We start from the raw sequence: 17404 nt of genomic DNA, 5'->3' as shown, positions 1-17404 counted from the left end.
TTACAGAGATGACCTTGTTCACCTCACTTTCAGCTAGTTTAGCCCCAGATCAAGGGGTTAAAGAATAAAATCATGAGTATTTTCAATGTTAACTGTTCCTTTAACTTCATGGTGGTCAGAAATGAATATTCAAATGTGTAATCAGAGTTAATGTTTCAGGTCTAGTGACCCTTCCTCAGTTCTAACCTAACCCTAAATGTTAACTTTGATTTCTGTCCACAGATGCTGCCAGACCAACTGAGCTTTTCCAGCAATTTCCATTATTGATTGATTTCCAGAATCCACAGTTCTTTTGGCTTTTATTCAAATGTGGAATGATCAGTTAAAATACAATAGAAATTTAAAATACAATAAAAGTCGGTATCCATTGGAGTTTTAGAGGCTGTTTGCTGACCATGTGCATCATGCCCTCTGGAGACACTTGTGTATGTGCCAGTGAATAAGATCTATTGAAAAGTGTTTGCATATATGAGTAGACTTTAGTTGTATTTGTGAATATATAGTTTTAACTATTTGCATCTTTAAAGCTCAGGTGGGGGGCAGGGGAAAGAGAGAGAGAGAAGAGAGAAGAGAGAAGAGAGCGCACGAGCGAGCTTGCGTGAGAGATCAGGCTAGGATCGGGGGTGCGAGATTGTGCTGGGGTTTTGGGTGATGGGGCTTAAAAGACCAGACTGAGGTATGCTGGAGCTGGAGTGGGATGGGGGGAGATATGGAGGAGGTGGGAATAGATCAGGCTGGGAGGGGGAGGAATAGTTCAGGAAGGAGGGGGTGAAGAGATCAAGTTATAGGTTGGGGGTTGGAATGTGGCTGGGGAGATCAGGATGTGGGAGAAGAAAGTGGTCACAGGATGATCGCAGGAGACCTGTTTGGCCTGTCCCTTCAGTGTGATCCCAATTATCCTCCCCATCACTTGGACCTTTCCTCTCTCTCTTTCCTCCTGACCCCTTTCCATTCCCTCCCGTCCAGCACTGTTCGTTCCTGTTTCAACCCTTGCTGTTTACATGTGCAGTGTGGAGTTACATGCATGACACAATGATGTATAGACCTTAAACTTTGTGGCTCTGAAAGTGTATGTGCACAGTCACCTCAGAAGTTCCACTGTCATCAAACATTGCTTTGAAGAATGAAGGGGAGGATCTCACAGAAATCTATAATATTGTAACAGAACTAGACAGAGTAATCACAGGAACAATGTTCCTGATAACTGGGAGCTCAGAATCAGGAGTCACAGTTAAGGATGTTGGGTAGGCCATATAGGCCTGAGAGGAGGGGAAATTTGTTCACCCAGAGAGTGGCGAGCCTGTGGAATTCTTTGCCACGGAAAGTAATTGAGGCCAACAAGTTGAATTCTTTCAAGGATTTAGATATATAGTTCTTAGGACTAAAAAGATTAAAGGGTATGGGGAGAACACTGAACAGGTTGTCGAGTTGGATGACCAGCAATGATCATATTGAATAGTGGAACAGGTTCAAAGGGTCTTTGGTCTATTCCTGCACTTATTTTCTATATTTCTATCAATATCAGCAATGTCTCAGAAACTCAAACCAAGCTGTAAATCAAGAACATGGGTACTTCTGTCCAATTTGGCTGGAATATGATCAGAAATAATGAGCAATACAGTCTTAATATAATAGTCTAAAGAATTCTATTTTCCTTTATTCTTTCAATGGGCTGCGAGTGTCAAGATCAGCATTTGTTGCTTCAAAACTTTCCCCACTGTAGTGTCAACATGCAAATTATTTGGCACCTCATAACAGATTAAGACTTAATCAGAATGTTGGTCAATGAGGGATGTTTTAAGGAATGACATAAAAGGAGATAGATAGATGTGGGTAGGTTTAAGGTGGGAATTCCAGAGTGTAGAACCTATGTAGTTAAAAAACACATAGATGCTCAACGGAGAGACAGAATTTGGGAATACCTAAGACATAGCTATAGAGTTGAAGGAATTATGATGGTCTCCAGGGAGAGAGGAGATTACAGTAAAAAGGAAGGACAGCAAGGCAAAGATGTGAGTATAATAGGGATGATAAAAACTGTCTTCTGGATCCTAGCCTGGCTACTTCGTCGATGGCTCATAACATTCAATCATGAAGACATCAGGTTTTATCAGATTACATTGCATTATTAGCCTATACATTTCATGGGAAAGTAGTTATGTCATTATTGGGATTCAGGTCTATTTGGCTAATTTACAGAAATAATTCTTACCTGCTTGTAATACTGCTGCTTAGCTTGATCTATGTCATTGAGAACCTTCTGATCCAATACAAAAACCAGCTCTTCTGGCCATGCAAAGTCACGAACTGCAGGTGATCCCTTGAGAGAAAATTTGGATAAGTGCTCTTAGTGACTATCTACAATTTTTTTTAGTTTATACGCATATATAAACTGCTTAAGACCTTTAACAGAACACAAGCATCATTATGCTATAAACTAATGAGGATTTGATTCCTTTTTAGAATAGCAAAAATTAGCCTGCGCCATGAATCTATCTTTTCTAAAACTTCTTGTACACAGAATGTGCAAGGGAAGGTCAGCACATTTGCTCATTCCAAGTTTTCATTGAACTGATTGGCTCCCTAGGTTATTTCAGAGGGCATCCGAGAGTCAACCATATTGTTGTGGGTCTGGAGTCACATATAGGTCAGACCAAGTAAGGATGGCAGATTTCCTTCCATAAAGGACATTAATGAACCCCGGATTTTTTTTTAAAATCACAATTGACAATGTTTACATGGCCTCCATTAGACTAGCTTTTAATTCCAGGTTTTTGCAAGGTTTGTGAAGGTTTGTAGCTCAGGTTGAGACTTAGGGTGTAGGTTTGCTCGCTGAGCTGTAGATTTGATATCCAGACATTTCATTACCTGGCTAGGTAACATCATCAGTGGCGACCTCCAAGTGAAGCGAAGCTGTTGTCTCCTGCTTTCTATTTATATCTTTCTCCTGGATGGGGTTCCTGGGGTTTGTGGTGATGTCATTTCCTGTTCGTTTTCTGAGGGGTTGATAGATGGCATCTAGATCTATGTGTTTGTTTATGGTGTTGTGGTTGGAGTGCCAGGCCTCTAGGAATTCTCTGGCATGCCTTTGCTTAGCCTGTCCCAGGAAAGATGTGTTGTTCCAGTCGAAATGGTGGCTTTTTCATCTGTGTGTAGGGCTATGAGGGAAAGAGGGTCGTGTCTTTTTGTGGCTAGCTGGTGTTCGTGTATCCTGGTGGCTAACTTTCTTCCGGTTTGTCCTATGTAGTGTTTGTGGCAGTCCTTGCATGGAATTTTGTAGATGACGTTGGTTGTACAGGAATGCAACTGGACGTCACAGTTGAAAGAAAGGACAACGGAGAACCACAAACCTGCGTATACAGAAAACCGACAACCACTGACCAAATACTTAACTACACCAGCAACCATCCCAACACACACAAACGAAGCTGTATCAGAACACTATCCCAATGAGCCACCACACACTGCAGCACAGACGAACCTCGCAAAACAGAGAAGAACCACCTATACGACGTATTCAAGAAGAACGGATACTCAAAAAATACAGTGCGCAGATTCCTCAAGAACAAACCACAACATGCAGACCAAACACAGCCAGAAACCCTAACCACCTTACCATACATCAAAGAAGTTTCAGAAATAACAGCCAGACTACTAAGACCCCTCGGAATCCTAGTAGCACACAAACCCACTAACACTCTCAAACAAAAACTAACAAACTTAAAAGACCCAGTACAACCCATGGACAAAACCAACGTCATCTACAAAATTCCATGCAAGGACTGCCACAAACACGACATAGGACCAACCGGAAGAAAGTTAGCCACCAGGATACACGAACACCAGCTAGTCACAAAAAGACACGATCCTCTCTCCCTCATAGCCCTACACAAGGATGAAAAAAGCCACCATTTCGACTGGGACAACACATCTATCCTGGGACAGGCTAAGCAAAGACATGCCAGACAATTCCTAGAGGCCTGGCACTCCAACCACAACGGCATAAACAAACACATAGATCTAGATGCCATCTATCAACCCCTCAGAAAACGAACAGGAAATGACATAATCACAAACCCCAGGAACCCCATCCAGGAGAAAGATATAAATAGAAAGCAGGAGACAACAGCTTCGCTTCACTTGGAGGTACCCACTGATGATGTTATCTAGCCAGGTAATGAAACGTCTGGATATCAAACCTACAGCTCAGTGAGCAAACCTACACCCTACCCCTTTAATTCCAGGTTTTAGAAAATTCAAATTTCACCAGCTGTCACAGTGGAATTTGATCTTACGTCTCTCCAAGAACTCTGACCTGGGTTCTCTGGATTACGAGTGCATTGAAGTTACCAATACACTACTGCCTTCCCCAAGTGTAGTGATCAAGCATGTAGGTCACTAACTAACAAAGAGGGTTGTTTTACAGACAACAGTCCTGTGACCAGCGGTGTTCCACAGGGACCAGTGCTGGGTCCACTGCTGTTTGTCATTTATATAAATATTCTATCCATGGTGGTAGAATCTTGATCATCTGGGCCACTGTGCTGAGGAGTGGCAGATGGAGTTTAATTTAGATAAATGCAAGGTGTTGCACTTTGGGAAGACAAATCAGGATAGGACTTACACAATTAACAGTAGGGCCCTAGGGAGTGTTGTCAAACAGAGAGACTCAGGGTTCAGATACATAGTTCCTTGAAAGTGGCATGACAGGTAGACGGACAGTGAAGATGACATTTGGCATGCTTGCCTTCAATGCTCAGACCATTGAGTATAAACGTTGAGACATCATGTTGTGGCTTTACAGGACTTTAGTGAGACCACTTTTAGAGCATGTGAACAATTCTGGAAGAGTGACCAGAAATTGTTAAATTGGAAAGGGTGCAGAAAGATTTACAAGGATGTAATCTGGATTGGAGGGGTTGAGTTGTAAAGAGAGGCTGGATAGGCTGGGACTTTATTCCCTGGAGCACAGGAGATTGAGGGTTGACCTTATAGATGTTTATAAAATCATGAAGAGCATAAATAAGGTGAATTTCAAAGTCTTTTCTCCCTAGCGTGAGAGAGTTCAAAACTAGGTTTAAAGTAAAAAGGGAAAGCTTTAAAAGGGACCTGAGGGGCAACGTTTTCACACTGGGTCTGTTGCATTTATGGAATGAACTACCAGAGAAAGTAGTAGATGCAGGTTACAACATTTAAAGACATTTGCATACTTACATGAAAAGTAAAGGTTTAAAGGGATATGGGCCAAAAGCAGCAAAATGGGAGTGGATTAGTTTGGGAAACCTGGTTGGCATAGATGAGTTGGATCGAAGGGTCTGTTTCTGCGCTGAATGACTCTACCAACCTATGACTCAAAGATATTGTTCTACAAATTGTGATAATAACAGATAACACCTAACATGGTCTTATAATATCCACCACTAGTTATTCATGAAAGTTTTTTAACATTGATAATGGAAATATTAATTTATTTTGTACAAGTTTCATAAGGATATTCAGTACTTTACCACTAACATCAGTGACACTAATTCTTACAGTTTGAGAACAGGGGAGGGAAGGGAATAGGTACTTAAAACTGTAGAAAACAAATCAATGGAATTGTAAATTTATGCTAAATAAAAGTGGGAAAGAGTGAAAATTAATCTCTTAAGAACCAGTGACAGCACTAGTAAGTAGAACTTTCAAATAATTTTCAGAAAACACCAAATCATTTATATAGGAAGCCTGACTCTTTGACAAACAGGGGTTCAACCCAAGAAGCAAACAGATTTGGAGAGGTGAAAAGAAGTTCTTGAGTTAACAGCTGAGGCTGGAGAAGAAAACCAATCATTTGCACTGTTTCTATATGCACATTCAGCCAATGATTTCCAAGACTGAAAACCCACTGTATGAAAACAATAGTGACAATAGGTGATTCCAGTTAAAATAATGACAACAACTTGTTTCCATAAAATTACAGAAGTGTACTTACTTCCTAGTAGTTCAGGATAAGAAGGAAATTGAATTTAACAGCTAGATCTCAGATTTTCTTTTATGTTTTATTTGCTTGAACTGACAAGATGAGGACCTCGAGACAGACAATCAGAGGCATATCTAGATTCACCTGAGCTGACTGTGAATAGTTTCTGTTTTCTCACCTCCGGTTAAAAGTAAATAAGATGAAAGTAGATTTAAGGCACGGGAGGACAATTTGGCAGCATGAAATGTCCATCCTGTGCCATGTGTGAAATTGTTAACAATTTATATTGACATGTGTTGGTAGTATTTCAAGCTGCAAATCACTAGTTCCAGGTTTTGAAACTCAAGTGGCATCTGCAGTCCCTATAGTGCATTCACAAAGCTGAGAGCTACATGGATAGCACAATTAACAAACTGAAGATAATAGATTAAGATCAGGAATATAGCACATTTACAGCATTAACTCTTACCTGCTCAAAATAGCCACAACATAAGCTAGAAAGCCCAGGCAGATGGTACAAGAGTCGCAAAACTGTCCCACTCACTAACCAGCTTTCTATTTTATCTACTGGTGAGGGGATGGAGAGGAGTGTAACAAGAACTGAGCTTGTGGCACTGTAATTGTGGGGATGGGGTGAAGGAAGAAGAGTGGAAAGATAATAATGGATGGGATTTATAGTTAGGGGAACTGATAGGCATTTCTATAGTGGTAGACATGACATTCAAATGTTATGTTGCTTCCCTGGTGCCAGGGTCAAGGGTATCACATGGCAGCTCTAGGACATTGTTTTGAGGGAGAGTGAACAACCAGAGATCATGGCCCATGATAGTACCAACTGCATTGATAAAAAGCAGGGTGAAGTCCTGAAAATAAAATTTAAGGAACTTGGAACAAGACTGAAAATGAGAACCTAAAAGGCATTAACCTTGAGAGTTGTTTCCTGTACCATCTGCTAGTGATTAGAGAAACAGGAAAATTGGCTGAACAAATATAAAGCTAGAAAAATGTTGCAAGACGGAGGGTCTTTTCTTGGTACTCGGACTGGTTCTGGCAAGACATTACCAAGGAGGATGGATTACACCTTAACAGTACAGGGACTAATATGCTCATGGAGAAGGATAAAACCACCATGTCACAGAGATGTGAACCCTAGACAGAATTCCAATTGAACAGAAACAAAGCATGTCATGGGAAGTAGTAAAGCTGAAAAAAAAAAGTAGGGAACTGTAGAAACAAATCATGGAATAAATCATGGTCAAATGACAATAGTATTACAAAGGCACACAACTAAAACCACTCTATCTGAATGAAATGTGGTATTTGCAGCAAGATAAGCAAATTGGTGGTGCTAGTAGTAGTAAAAGACTATGATTTAATTGCTTTTAGAATCATGACTACAGATGGACTAAGACTGAGAGCTGAATGATAAAGAATGTTTGTCATTTAGTAGGCAAAAAGGAAAAAAAGAAGGTGAAGCAGTGTTGATATTATGGGATAGGATCTCTGGTTATAAGAAAACAGTGGAATCTGTTTGGATAGAGCTAAAAAACAGCAAGGGACAGAAAACAATAGCAAAGTGGTTTACGGCAGTAATATAAGGCACATCTAAATGTAGAAATTAGAGATACATGTAGTAAGAGAAATGCAGTAATCATGAGTGACTTTGAGCTTTACATAGTCAAAGCAAATCCAGTGAGTATTAATGCCTTACATTCCATTAAGGCAAAAAATACCCAATAGGAAAAGCAAGAGTAGTCCAGCTAAAAACTCAAAAGAGATAATGCTAGATCAAAGGAAGAGACTTATAAAGTTGCCAAAGATGTTATAAACCTGGAACTGGGAGAATTTTACAATTCAACAAAGGAGAGCTAAAAAAAAATCAAGAAATAGGAAACAGTATATTAATGTCAAATAGCAAGCAACATAACAATGGATTGTAAAATCTTGTACAGATATGTAAAAAAGAAAAGATTAACAAAGACAAATATGTGTTGAATACTGGCAGTGACACAAGAATGTATAATAGGAAATAGCGAAATGGGAGAGAAGCTAATTAAATACAATGTTAAGACATGGGGGCAGAAGTAAATCATTTGGTCCTCTAAGTCCATTCTGCCATGAGATCATGGCTGACCTGATAATTCTCAACTCTGCATTCCTGTCTTAGCCCATAACACTTGATTCCCTTATTAATCAGAAAATTCTCAGCTTTGCATTCACTTAATGTGCAGCCCTGTGCAGTAAAGAATTCCACAAGTTCACTAACCACTGAGAAAAAACAATCCTCAACTCTATATTTCAATAAGCGACACCTCACCCTGAAATTATGCCCCATGGTTCTAGACTTTTGCACAAGGTGGAACCACTTCTCAGCACGTACCCCGCCAAGCCCCCAGAATCTTATATATTTCAATCTTCCTCTCTTTCTTCCCAACTGCAAATAGTTCAAGCCCAACCTACTCAAGCTGTCCACAAAAGAAAAATCACTCCATAGCTGGGATCAACCTTGTGAACCCTCTCTGAACTGCCTCCAATGCCAAGTTATTTTAATCTTTATCAGTTTCCTTAATAGGGGAACAAAAACTGTTCACAGTATTCCAGTTGTGGTCTGATTAGTGCCTTATATAGTTTCATCAAGACCTATTTTTATAATTCATTCCCTTTGAAATGAAGGCCGATATTCCACTTGCCTTCATGTTACTCATTGAACCTGGACGCTAGCTTTTTGCAAACAATGGGCCTGGGCTCTCAAAACTCTCAGTGCTGCAGCTTTCTGCAGTCTTCCCCTATTTAAAAAACATTCAGCTCTTCTATTCTATTTTAAAGTACTTTATAATGTACTGTGTGTCTGAGGGAAGCCACTAGAAGTTCCTTGGAATAAATCAGATTCAAGAGTCAATCAAGCATGTGGAACAAAGACATTAAATAAAAAAAGGAATAATGGGACTGAAAGGATGTGTATGTTGGATATTCAGAAAAGTCTGATTGGACTGTGTCAATGTGAATTTAAGGGGAAGTCATGTTTAATAAATCTGAGAGCATTTTTTCAGGATGTTCCTCATGGAGTTGATCATGAAGAGGTAGAGAATTTGAATTTTCAGAAGGCTTAGAACATAAGAACTAGGAGCAGGAGTAGGCCTTCTGGCCCTTTGACCCTGCTCTGCTATTCAATAAGATTATGGCTGATCTTTTCGTGAACTCAGATCTACTTACCACACTCTCACCATATCCCTTAATTCATTTATTGTTAAAAAAAACCTTAATTATAAAAACATTGACTGAAGTAGCTTAAATGACTTCATTGGACAGGGAATTCTATAGATTAACAGCCCTCTGTATAAAGTTCCTTTTCAATTCAGTCCTGAATCTGCTCCATCTAATCTTGAGGCTACGCCCTCTTGTCCTAGTTTCCCCTGCCAGTGGAAACATCCTCTCTACTTTTATCTTATCTATTCCCTTCATAATTTTATATGTTTCTACAAGATCCCCCCCTCATTCTTCTGAATTCCAATGAATATAACCCCGGTCTACTCAGTCTCTCCTCTTAAGCCAACCCCCTCAACTCTGGAAACAACCTAGTGAACCTCCTCTGCACCCCCACCAGTGCCAGTACATCCTTTCTCAAGTAAGGAGACCAAAACTGCACACAGTACTCCAGGGGTGGCCTCACCAGCACCTTGTACAACTACAACATAACATTTTAACTGCTTTTAAACTCCATCCCTTTAGCAACGAAGGACAAAATTCCATTTGCCTTCCTAATTACTTGCTGTACCTGGAGACTAACCTTCTATGATTCATGCACAAGGACACCCAGGTCCCTCTACATAGCAGCATGCTACAACTTTTTACCATTCAAGTTATAATCCTTTTTACTGTTACTCCTATCAAAATGTATGACTTCACATTTATTAACATTGTATTCCATCTGCTAGTCCTTTACCCACTCATACAATGTATCTATGTTATGCGAGGCCTTTGATGAAGCCCCACACACAGGACGTTAGTAAACAAAACTGAAGTTCATGGAATTGGATCAATATGCAAGCATCACATTGAAGACTGGTTAACAGACAGAGAGAGAGACCAGGAATAAATAGGTCATTCTCAGGTCGGCAGACTGACCAGCAAGGGACCGCAAGTATCAGTGCTTAGGTCCCAACTTTTGACAATCCACATCAATAATTTGGTTGTGAATGAAAATTGTAATAATTCCAAATTTGTAGATGAACTAAAATTTGGTGGGAACGTGAGTGGTGAGGACGATGCAAAGAAACTTCAAGAGGATTTAGACAGGCTGGGTACGTGGGCAAGAGTACGGCAGATGGAATACACTATGGTCAGGTGCGAGATCATCCATTTTGGTAGGAGGAATGAAGGTATAGAATATTGCTATAAAATATGGTGAGATTCTGGGATATATTAATGTTGAAGTGGATCTAGGTGCTCTTGCTCAAAAGTCACAGAGATCTAGCAATGAGGTACAGCCAGCAATTTGGAAGGCAAATGGTATGTTAATCTTTATCTCAAGAGGACTGAAGTACAAGAACAAAGACATCTTGCTACAACCATTCAGAATACTGTGTAGATCAGGGGATGTTCTATGCAGTTCTTAACCCCTTGCTTAAGGAAGTGTTATCTTGCCATAGAGAGAGTTTAGCAAAGATTTCCCCAGTCTGATTCTTGGAGGAGTGAACTGTCCTTTGAAGAGGGATTGTGGAGACTGGGTCTGTGTTTTCTGAAGCATAGAATAAATTTCACATACATGCCCTAAGCAGATAGACAGAGGAAATGCAGAAAGAATATCTGCCTTGGCTGTGGGTTTAGAACCAGGACAAGCCATTAGGCAATGAGATTAGGAGAAACTTCTTTACTCAGAGGGTGGTTATAGTTCCAAACAGCACAGAAACAGACCCTTTGGCCCAACCCATTCATACCAACCAAGTTTCCTCAACAGAACAGATCACATCTGCTTGCATTTGATCTATATCCCACTAAATCTTTCCTATCTATGTCCATGTCACAATGTCTTTTAAAGGTTGTAATTGTACTCGCCCTACCACTTCTTCTGGCAGTCTGTTCCATATATGCACCACCCTCTGTGTGAAAGACTTGTCCCTCAGGTCCCTTTTAAGTCGTACCCCTCTCATCTTAAATCTACACCCCCTAGTTTTGGACTCCCCTAGTTTGGGGAAAAAAACATTTGCTATTTATATTTCTATGCCCCTCATGAATTTATAAACCTCTGTAGGCTTAGCCTCCTCCACTTAAGGGAAAAAAGTCCCAATATAATGTAGGGAAATAGATGGTGACATCTTGAAAAATGTTCATATTACAGAGGTGGTGGTGCTGGATGTCTTGAAATGCATAAAAGTGGATAAATCCCCAGGACCTGATCAGGTGTACCCTACAACTCTGTGGGAAGCTAGGGAAGTGATTGCTGGGCCTCTTACTGAGATATTGTATCATCGATAGTCACAGGTGAGGTGCCGGAAGACTGGAAGTTGACTAACGTGGTGCCACTGTTTAAGAATGGTGGTAAGGACAAGCCAGGGAACTATAGACCAGTGAACCAGTTGGTGGTGGGCAAGTTGTTGGAGGGAATCCTGAGGGACAGCATCTGCATGTATTTGAAAAGGCAAGGATTGATTAGGGATAGTCAACATGGCTTTGTGTGTGGGAAATCATGTTTCACAAACTTGATTGAGTTTTTTTGAAGAAGCAACAAAGAGGATTGATGAGGGCAGAGTGGTAGATGTGATCTATATGGACGTCAGTAAGGCGTTCAACAAGGGTCCCCATGGGAGACTGCTGCGCAAGGTTAGATCTCATGGAATACAGGGAGAATTCGTCATTTGGATACAGAACTGGCTCAAAGGTAGAAGACAGAGGGTAGTGATGGAGGGTTGTTTTTCAGACAGGAAGCCTGTGACTACTGGAGTGCCACAGGATTGGTGCTGGGTCCACTACTTTTCATCATTTATATAAATGGCTTGGATATGAATACAAGAGGTATAGTTAGTAAGTTTGCAGATGACACCAAAATTGGAGGTGTAGTGGACAGCAAAGTAAGTTACCTCAGATTACAACGGGATTTTGATTAGATGGGCCAATGGGCTGAGAAGTGGCAGATGAATTTAGATAAATGTGAAGTGCTGCATTTTGGGAAAGCAAATCTTTGCAGGACTTATACATTTAATGGTAAGGTCCTAGGGAGTGTTGCTGAACAAATAGACTTTGGAATGCAGGTTCATAGCTCCTTGAAAGTGGAGTCACAGGTAGATAGGATAGTGAAGAAGGCGAGGGGTATGCTTTCCTTTATTGGTCAGAGTATTGAGTACAAGAGTTGGGCGGTCATATTGTGTCTATACAGAACATTGTTGGAATATTTTGTGCAATTCTGGTCTCCTTCCTATCAGAAAGATGTTGTCAAACTTGAAAGGGTTCAGAAAAGATTTACAAAGATGTGGCCAGGGTTCGAAGATTTGAGCTATTGGGAGAGATTGAATAAGCTAGGGCTGTTTTCCCTGGAGCGTCGGAGGCTGAGGGGTGACCTTATGGAGGTTTACGAAATCATGAGGGGCATGGATAGGATAAATAGACAAAGTCTTTTCCCTGGGTTGGGGGAGTCCAGAACTAGAGGGCGTGGGTTTAGGGTGATGGGGGAAAGATATAAAAGAGACCTAAGGGGCAACCTTTTCACACAGAGGGTGGTACGTGTATGGAATGAGCTGCCAGAGGAAGTGGAAGGGTTTGGATGAATAGGGAGGGTTTGGAGGGATATGGGCCAGGTACTGGCAGGTGGGACTAGATTGGGTTAGGATATCTGGTCGGCATGGATGAGTTGGACTGAAGAATCTGTTTCCGTGCTGTATGTCTCTGTGACTCCATGACTCTCCTTAGAACTCAAACCCTCTAGTCTCAGTAACATCCTTGTAAATCTTTTTTGCATCCTTTCCAATTTATTATATCCTTCTCATAACAGGGTGACCAGAATTGTATGCAGTATTCTAACTGTAGCCTCACCAATATCTTGTCCAGCCACAACATAACGTCCCAACTCCTGCACTTAATGCTCTGACCAATGAAAGCAAGCTTGCCAAACATCATCTTTACTACTCTGGGTACCTCTGACAACACTTTCAAGGAACTATGTACCTGTACCTCTAAGTCTCTCAAGTCGACAAGAGTACCACCCTCTGTCTCCTACCATCAAGCCAATTGTGTATCCAATTAGTTAGCTCTCACTGGATTCCACGTAACCTAACCTTACTAACCAGTCTACCATCCAAAACCATGTTGAAGGCCTTGCTAAAGTCCACCGCTCTGTCTTCACCTAACTTCTTGGTCACCTTTTGAAAAAAATTCAGTCAAGTGAGACACGATTTCACATGCATAAAGCCATGCTGACATTCCTAATCAATCCTTGCCTTTCCAAATGCACATAGACACTGTCTCAGAATCACCTCCAATCTACCCACCACTGATATCAGACTCAATTGTCTGTCGTTCCCTTGCCTTTCCTTGTAGCCTTTCTTAAATAATGGCACATTAGCCACCCTCCAGTCTTCCAGCATCTCAACTGTAGCTGTAGAAAATCAACCGTTTAATACGCTCAAGACAGAAATTGACAGATTTCAATTTTATAGTGATATTAAGGGATATGGGACTAGCACAGGAACAAAGTGTTCAGGTAGACAATCAGCCACAATCTAGAACGGCGTAGCAGGCTCAAAAGGTTGAATGGCCCACTTCTGCTCCTATATCCTTAAATGTAACCCACTTAAGGCACTGTTAGGGCAATAGGATTTAAACATGGCGAGCATTCAAATGACAGAATAGTGCACTGTAACATACCCATGCTGCATCTCTCAGTAGTGGTTTCCTAAATGAATGAAGCATTGAAGAAAATCTTTACAAAAGTTTTAACATCTTAATTTTGGCTACAACAAACAGGAAACAGTGTCATTAAATGTTTGAGTGATGGGGTATAAAAAAATTGAACATAAAAGTCCAATTGCTGACAGACAAGTGAAAACAGAAAAGCTGAACTTATTTCAGACAGCATTTTTGGACAGACAGACAGAGAGAGACAGAGAAGAGGGAGAGGGGAGAGACAGAGAAGAGGGAGAGGGGAGAGACAGAGAGAGAAAGAAAGGAGAGAAGAGAGCGAGCAAGCAAGAAGATGAAAGAAGCTTTTTGTTCTCTTTACATACCTTCCATTTGCCTTCCACTGACTTGATAGTCTGATCAATGTAATAGCACATGGAAACCATTACCATGGCATCATAAGGAGAATGCTGTAACAAAACAGAACCAAATAATCCACCTTTTAGGCTACATGACATCACTGAAGTGTTTTTGTTTTAAATACTACTGGAAAGAAAGGCATGCTGCTGAATTTTGTTATTGTTTATACATCAGAAGAATGTCAAATTTCAAACAATCACAACAATATATGCCATGGGGAAAATGGTGCTATTTGGTTGGGCAAGGCGACCCTGATTGGGCAAGGCGACCTTGATTGGTCAAGGCATTGCCATGGAGAAAACAACAGGGATCCAAAGGCTTTTCAGGTAATTCAAGGAAGGTGCAAGGCATATACATGGTCCTTTTGTTTGCAGATTTGGGATTATTCAGCATGTGCTGCCCAACTGCAGAACTACATCTAACAGACATTTTGCAAGCTAGTTGAGTGCAGGCTGCCTTTTATGAACAGCCCGAGGAACTGATTGTTTGATTCAATCAGCCAAAGTGATGCTCAATTCCCTGATAGAAACAGCAAGGCCGTGCATGAATTATGGTGCTGGTGTTATAAATGAACATTGTATATTCTGAAAAATGACTTTCACAAAAATCTGGAAGTTTTCTGGTCATTAACAATCAGAACTGCCACCTGGGATTTGAATTCTTGTTTCTAGATCATTTGTCCTGACCTCTTAATTACCAGCCTAGCAACAAAATCTATACGCCAGTCATTTCAAAAGGAATGAATCTGTGAAGCTTTCTGTAATCTTTACCACCAAGTAGAGAGTGGGCAGCTGATACACGAAAACCAGCAGCAATGAAGTCCCCTCCAAGTTACAAATTATTCCAAGAGAGAAACACATCACAGCTCCTTCACTGCTAGAGGGTCAAAAATCATCAAACTTTCTTCCAAACAGCACTACAGATGTATTTTCACCTCAAACCGCAGCAGTCCACCACCAACTTCTCATTGAACCTTTTGGAACAAGCAATAAATATTTCCCCTTTCAAAGATATCTACATCAGATAAGTAGATGATTTTATTTTCTTTTTTTAAGAAGGAAAATGATCACTTAAGGGCGCATTCATGAGTAATTGCCAGGGCATTGTCGGTAAGTGGTTTGGGAAGTTGGAAGTAATAGATCAAGCGCAGATGGGAGCAGTATTAAGAATAAATGGAGTAGGTTGTCTGTCCTGAGATCATCAATACAAATTCTAAAAAGGTGCTCTGTCTCACTGTTGCAGGCTAATAGAACAAGTGATCTTGAAATCGAGATATATGCCAAAAGTCATGACTCAAGTCAGATTAAAGATAAAGTTAACATTCACAGTTAATAATTTTGTTTAACCATTTATGTACAGCATGTAATACAGAACAATAGCTATCAGGCTGTTGCATAGCCATACATATGCCCGCACTTTAACAATAACATTGCACAATGTAGATCATATTATTACCAGTTATTATGGATATCAGGAAATGGATTAAGAAGCAAATCTCAACAAAAACTAGTATTAGAATTACTACCAATATCTGGTCAGCACTGGATGAGACAGATTTCAGAGAAAAAGTCAAAACTGGCTGTTACTTTTTATTTTTGGGAGGTAAGCAGTCGGATTTAGTTCTATGTTTGGAGTAAGATGTACGGATGGGACAGTCTACAATGAACAAGAAAAGATAGAGGTGGTAATAAAGATTTGAGGGGTGACCAGAGAGATGTGGTGGAACTTCACTGGGGCAATAATGGATCTAAACCAGATAAGATCAATAAGGAAGACAGTCAGTGTAAGAGAGATTTCACCTGAGTATGTATATGTGGGAAACAAAAATAGAATTTGCTGGAAAAGCTCAGTAGGTCTGGCAGCAACTGTGAGAAGAAATCAGAGTTAACATTTCAGGTCCAGGTGACCCTTCCTCAGAAGTCAGTGTTAGAACGTTTGCTCTTTCTATACATGACAAGGACTTAATTAATCATTGTTCATTATGATTGTTTACAGAAGGCAAACAATGACAGATTGTTTCTATTTTTAATGGGATCATTATAAAAGGCAACGTACTTAAGATTACACAAAATGGAGATTGGAAAAAAACATAGAATATTTTCTTATCAAGTTTTGATGGAAGTGGAAACTTGACTATCTTTGAGCAGCATAATCCATAAATTAATGGGTCTTACATTTCAAACCTCCTTGTTCGGGCACAATATTCCAATGATGGCTAATTCACAATGCATCCATTGAGCCGTCTGATGTAATATTTTAACTTTAATACTTACCTATCATTACAACAACTTTTAAAAATTCTTTTGTGAAAATGTATTCACAGAATACAAAACTGGCTTGCAAATAGAAGGCAAAGCATGATGGTGGAGGATTGTTTGTGATGGAAGCCCATGACCTGCACTGTACCACATGGATTGGTGTTTGTTAAGTGCAATGATAACCTTGATGTGAATGTAGGAGGTATAATTAAGTTTGCAGATGACATAGAAATTGGTGATGTTGGTGATAATGAAGGAGAATGATCTTAAACTAAAGTCTGATGTTGGTCAGCTGGGAGACCGTGCAGAGCAATAGCAGATGGAATTTAATCCTGATAAGTGGGAGCTGAAACATTTTAGAATGTCTAATAAAGGAAGGATATACGCAATGAATAGTAGGCCCCTACGGAGTACTGAGGAACAAAGGGACCTTGGTGTACAAATTCATAAATCCCTGAAGGTGTCAGTATAGGGTGGTGAAGAAGGCATGCAGAATGTTTGTTTTCATTAGGTGCAGCATAGAAAATAGGAACAAGTAGGTCTAGTTAGAACTTCATAAAATATTGGTCAAGATATGGATGAAATACTATATATAGTTCTGGTTACCACACTATCAGAAGGATGTGTTTACAGTGGAGAGATTGCAAGGAAATTCACCAGGATGAGAAGTCTCAGGTATGAGTAGAGACTGAAAAGGCTGCATTTGTTTATCTTGCAACACAGGAGGCCAAGGGGGGGGGGGGGGATCTGATTGAGGCATACGAAAGTATGACAAGCGTAGAGAGGGGAGATTGTGAGAATCTTTTTCCCCACTGCAGGTATGTCTAAAGGCATAAGTTTCAGGTGTGGAGTAAGTGATTTAGAGGAGATCCAAGAAAGACATTTTTCACCCAGCGGTTGGTAGAGATGTGGAATATGCTCCCTGAGATGGTGAGGG

The 17404-nt window shown here is 40.4% G+C and overlaps 1 protein-coding gene across 9 annotated transcripts in view; it reads right to left on the bottom strand.

Moving 5' to 3' along the window:
* crot (carnitine O-octanoyltransferase) overlaps positions 1-17404 on the bottom strand; it is an 87044-nt gene that overhangs the window by 13498 nt on the left and 56142 nt on the right. For all 9 annotated transcript variants that reach the window (XM_072575831.1, XM_072575837.1, XM_072575830.1 and 6 more), the window contains 2 exons: positions 14176-14259; positions 2213-2320 (listed from right to left, as the gene is read on the bottom strand). In XM_072575831.1, coding sequence (XP_072431932.1) covers positions 2213-2320; positions 14176-14259 — 192 coding nt within the window. The remainder of the gene's footprint in view (positions 1-2212; positions 2321-14175; positions 14260-17404) is intronic.

Source organism: Chiloscyllium punctatum, chromosome 8, assembly GCF_047496795.1.
Source record: "Chiloscyllium punctatum isolate Juve2018m chromosome 8, sChiPun1.3, whole genome shotgun sequence".
In the NCBI taxonomy this organism is placed as follows: domain Eukaryota; kingdom Metazoa; phylum Chordata; class Chondrichthyes; order Orectolobiformes; family Hemiscylliidae; genus Chiloscyllium; species Chiloscyllium punctatum.
This window is presented reverse-complemented; position numbering and strand designations above follow the sequence as displayed.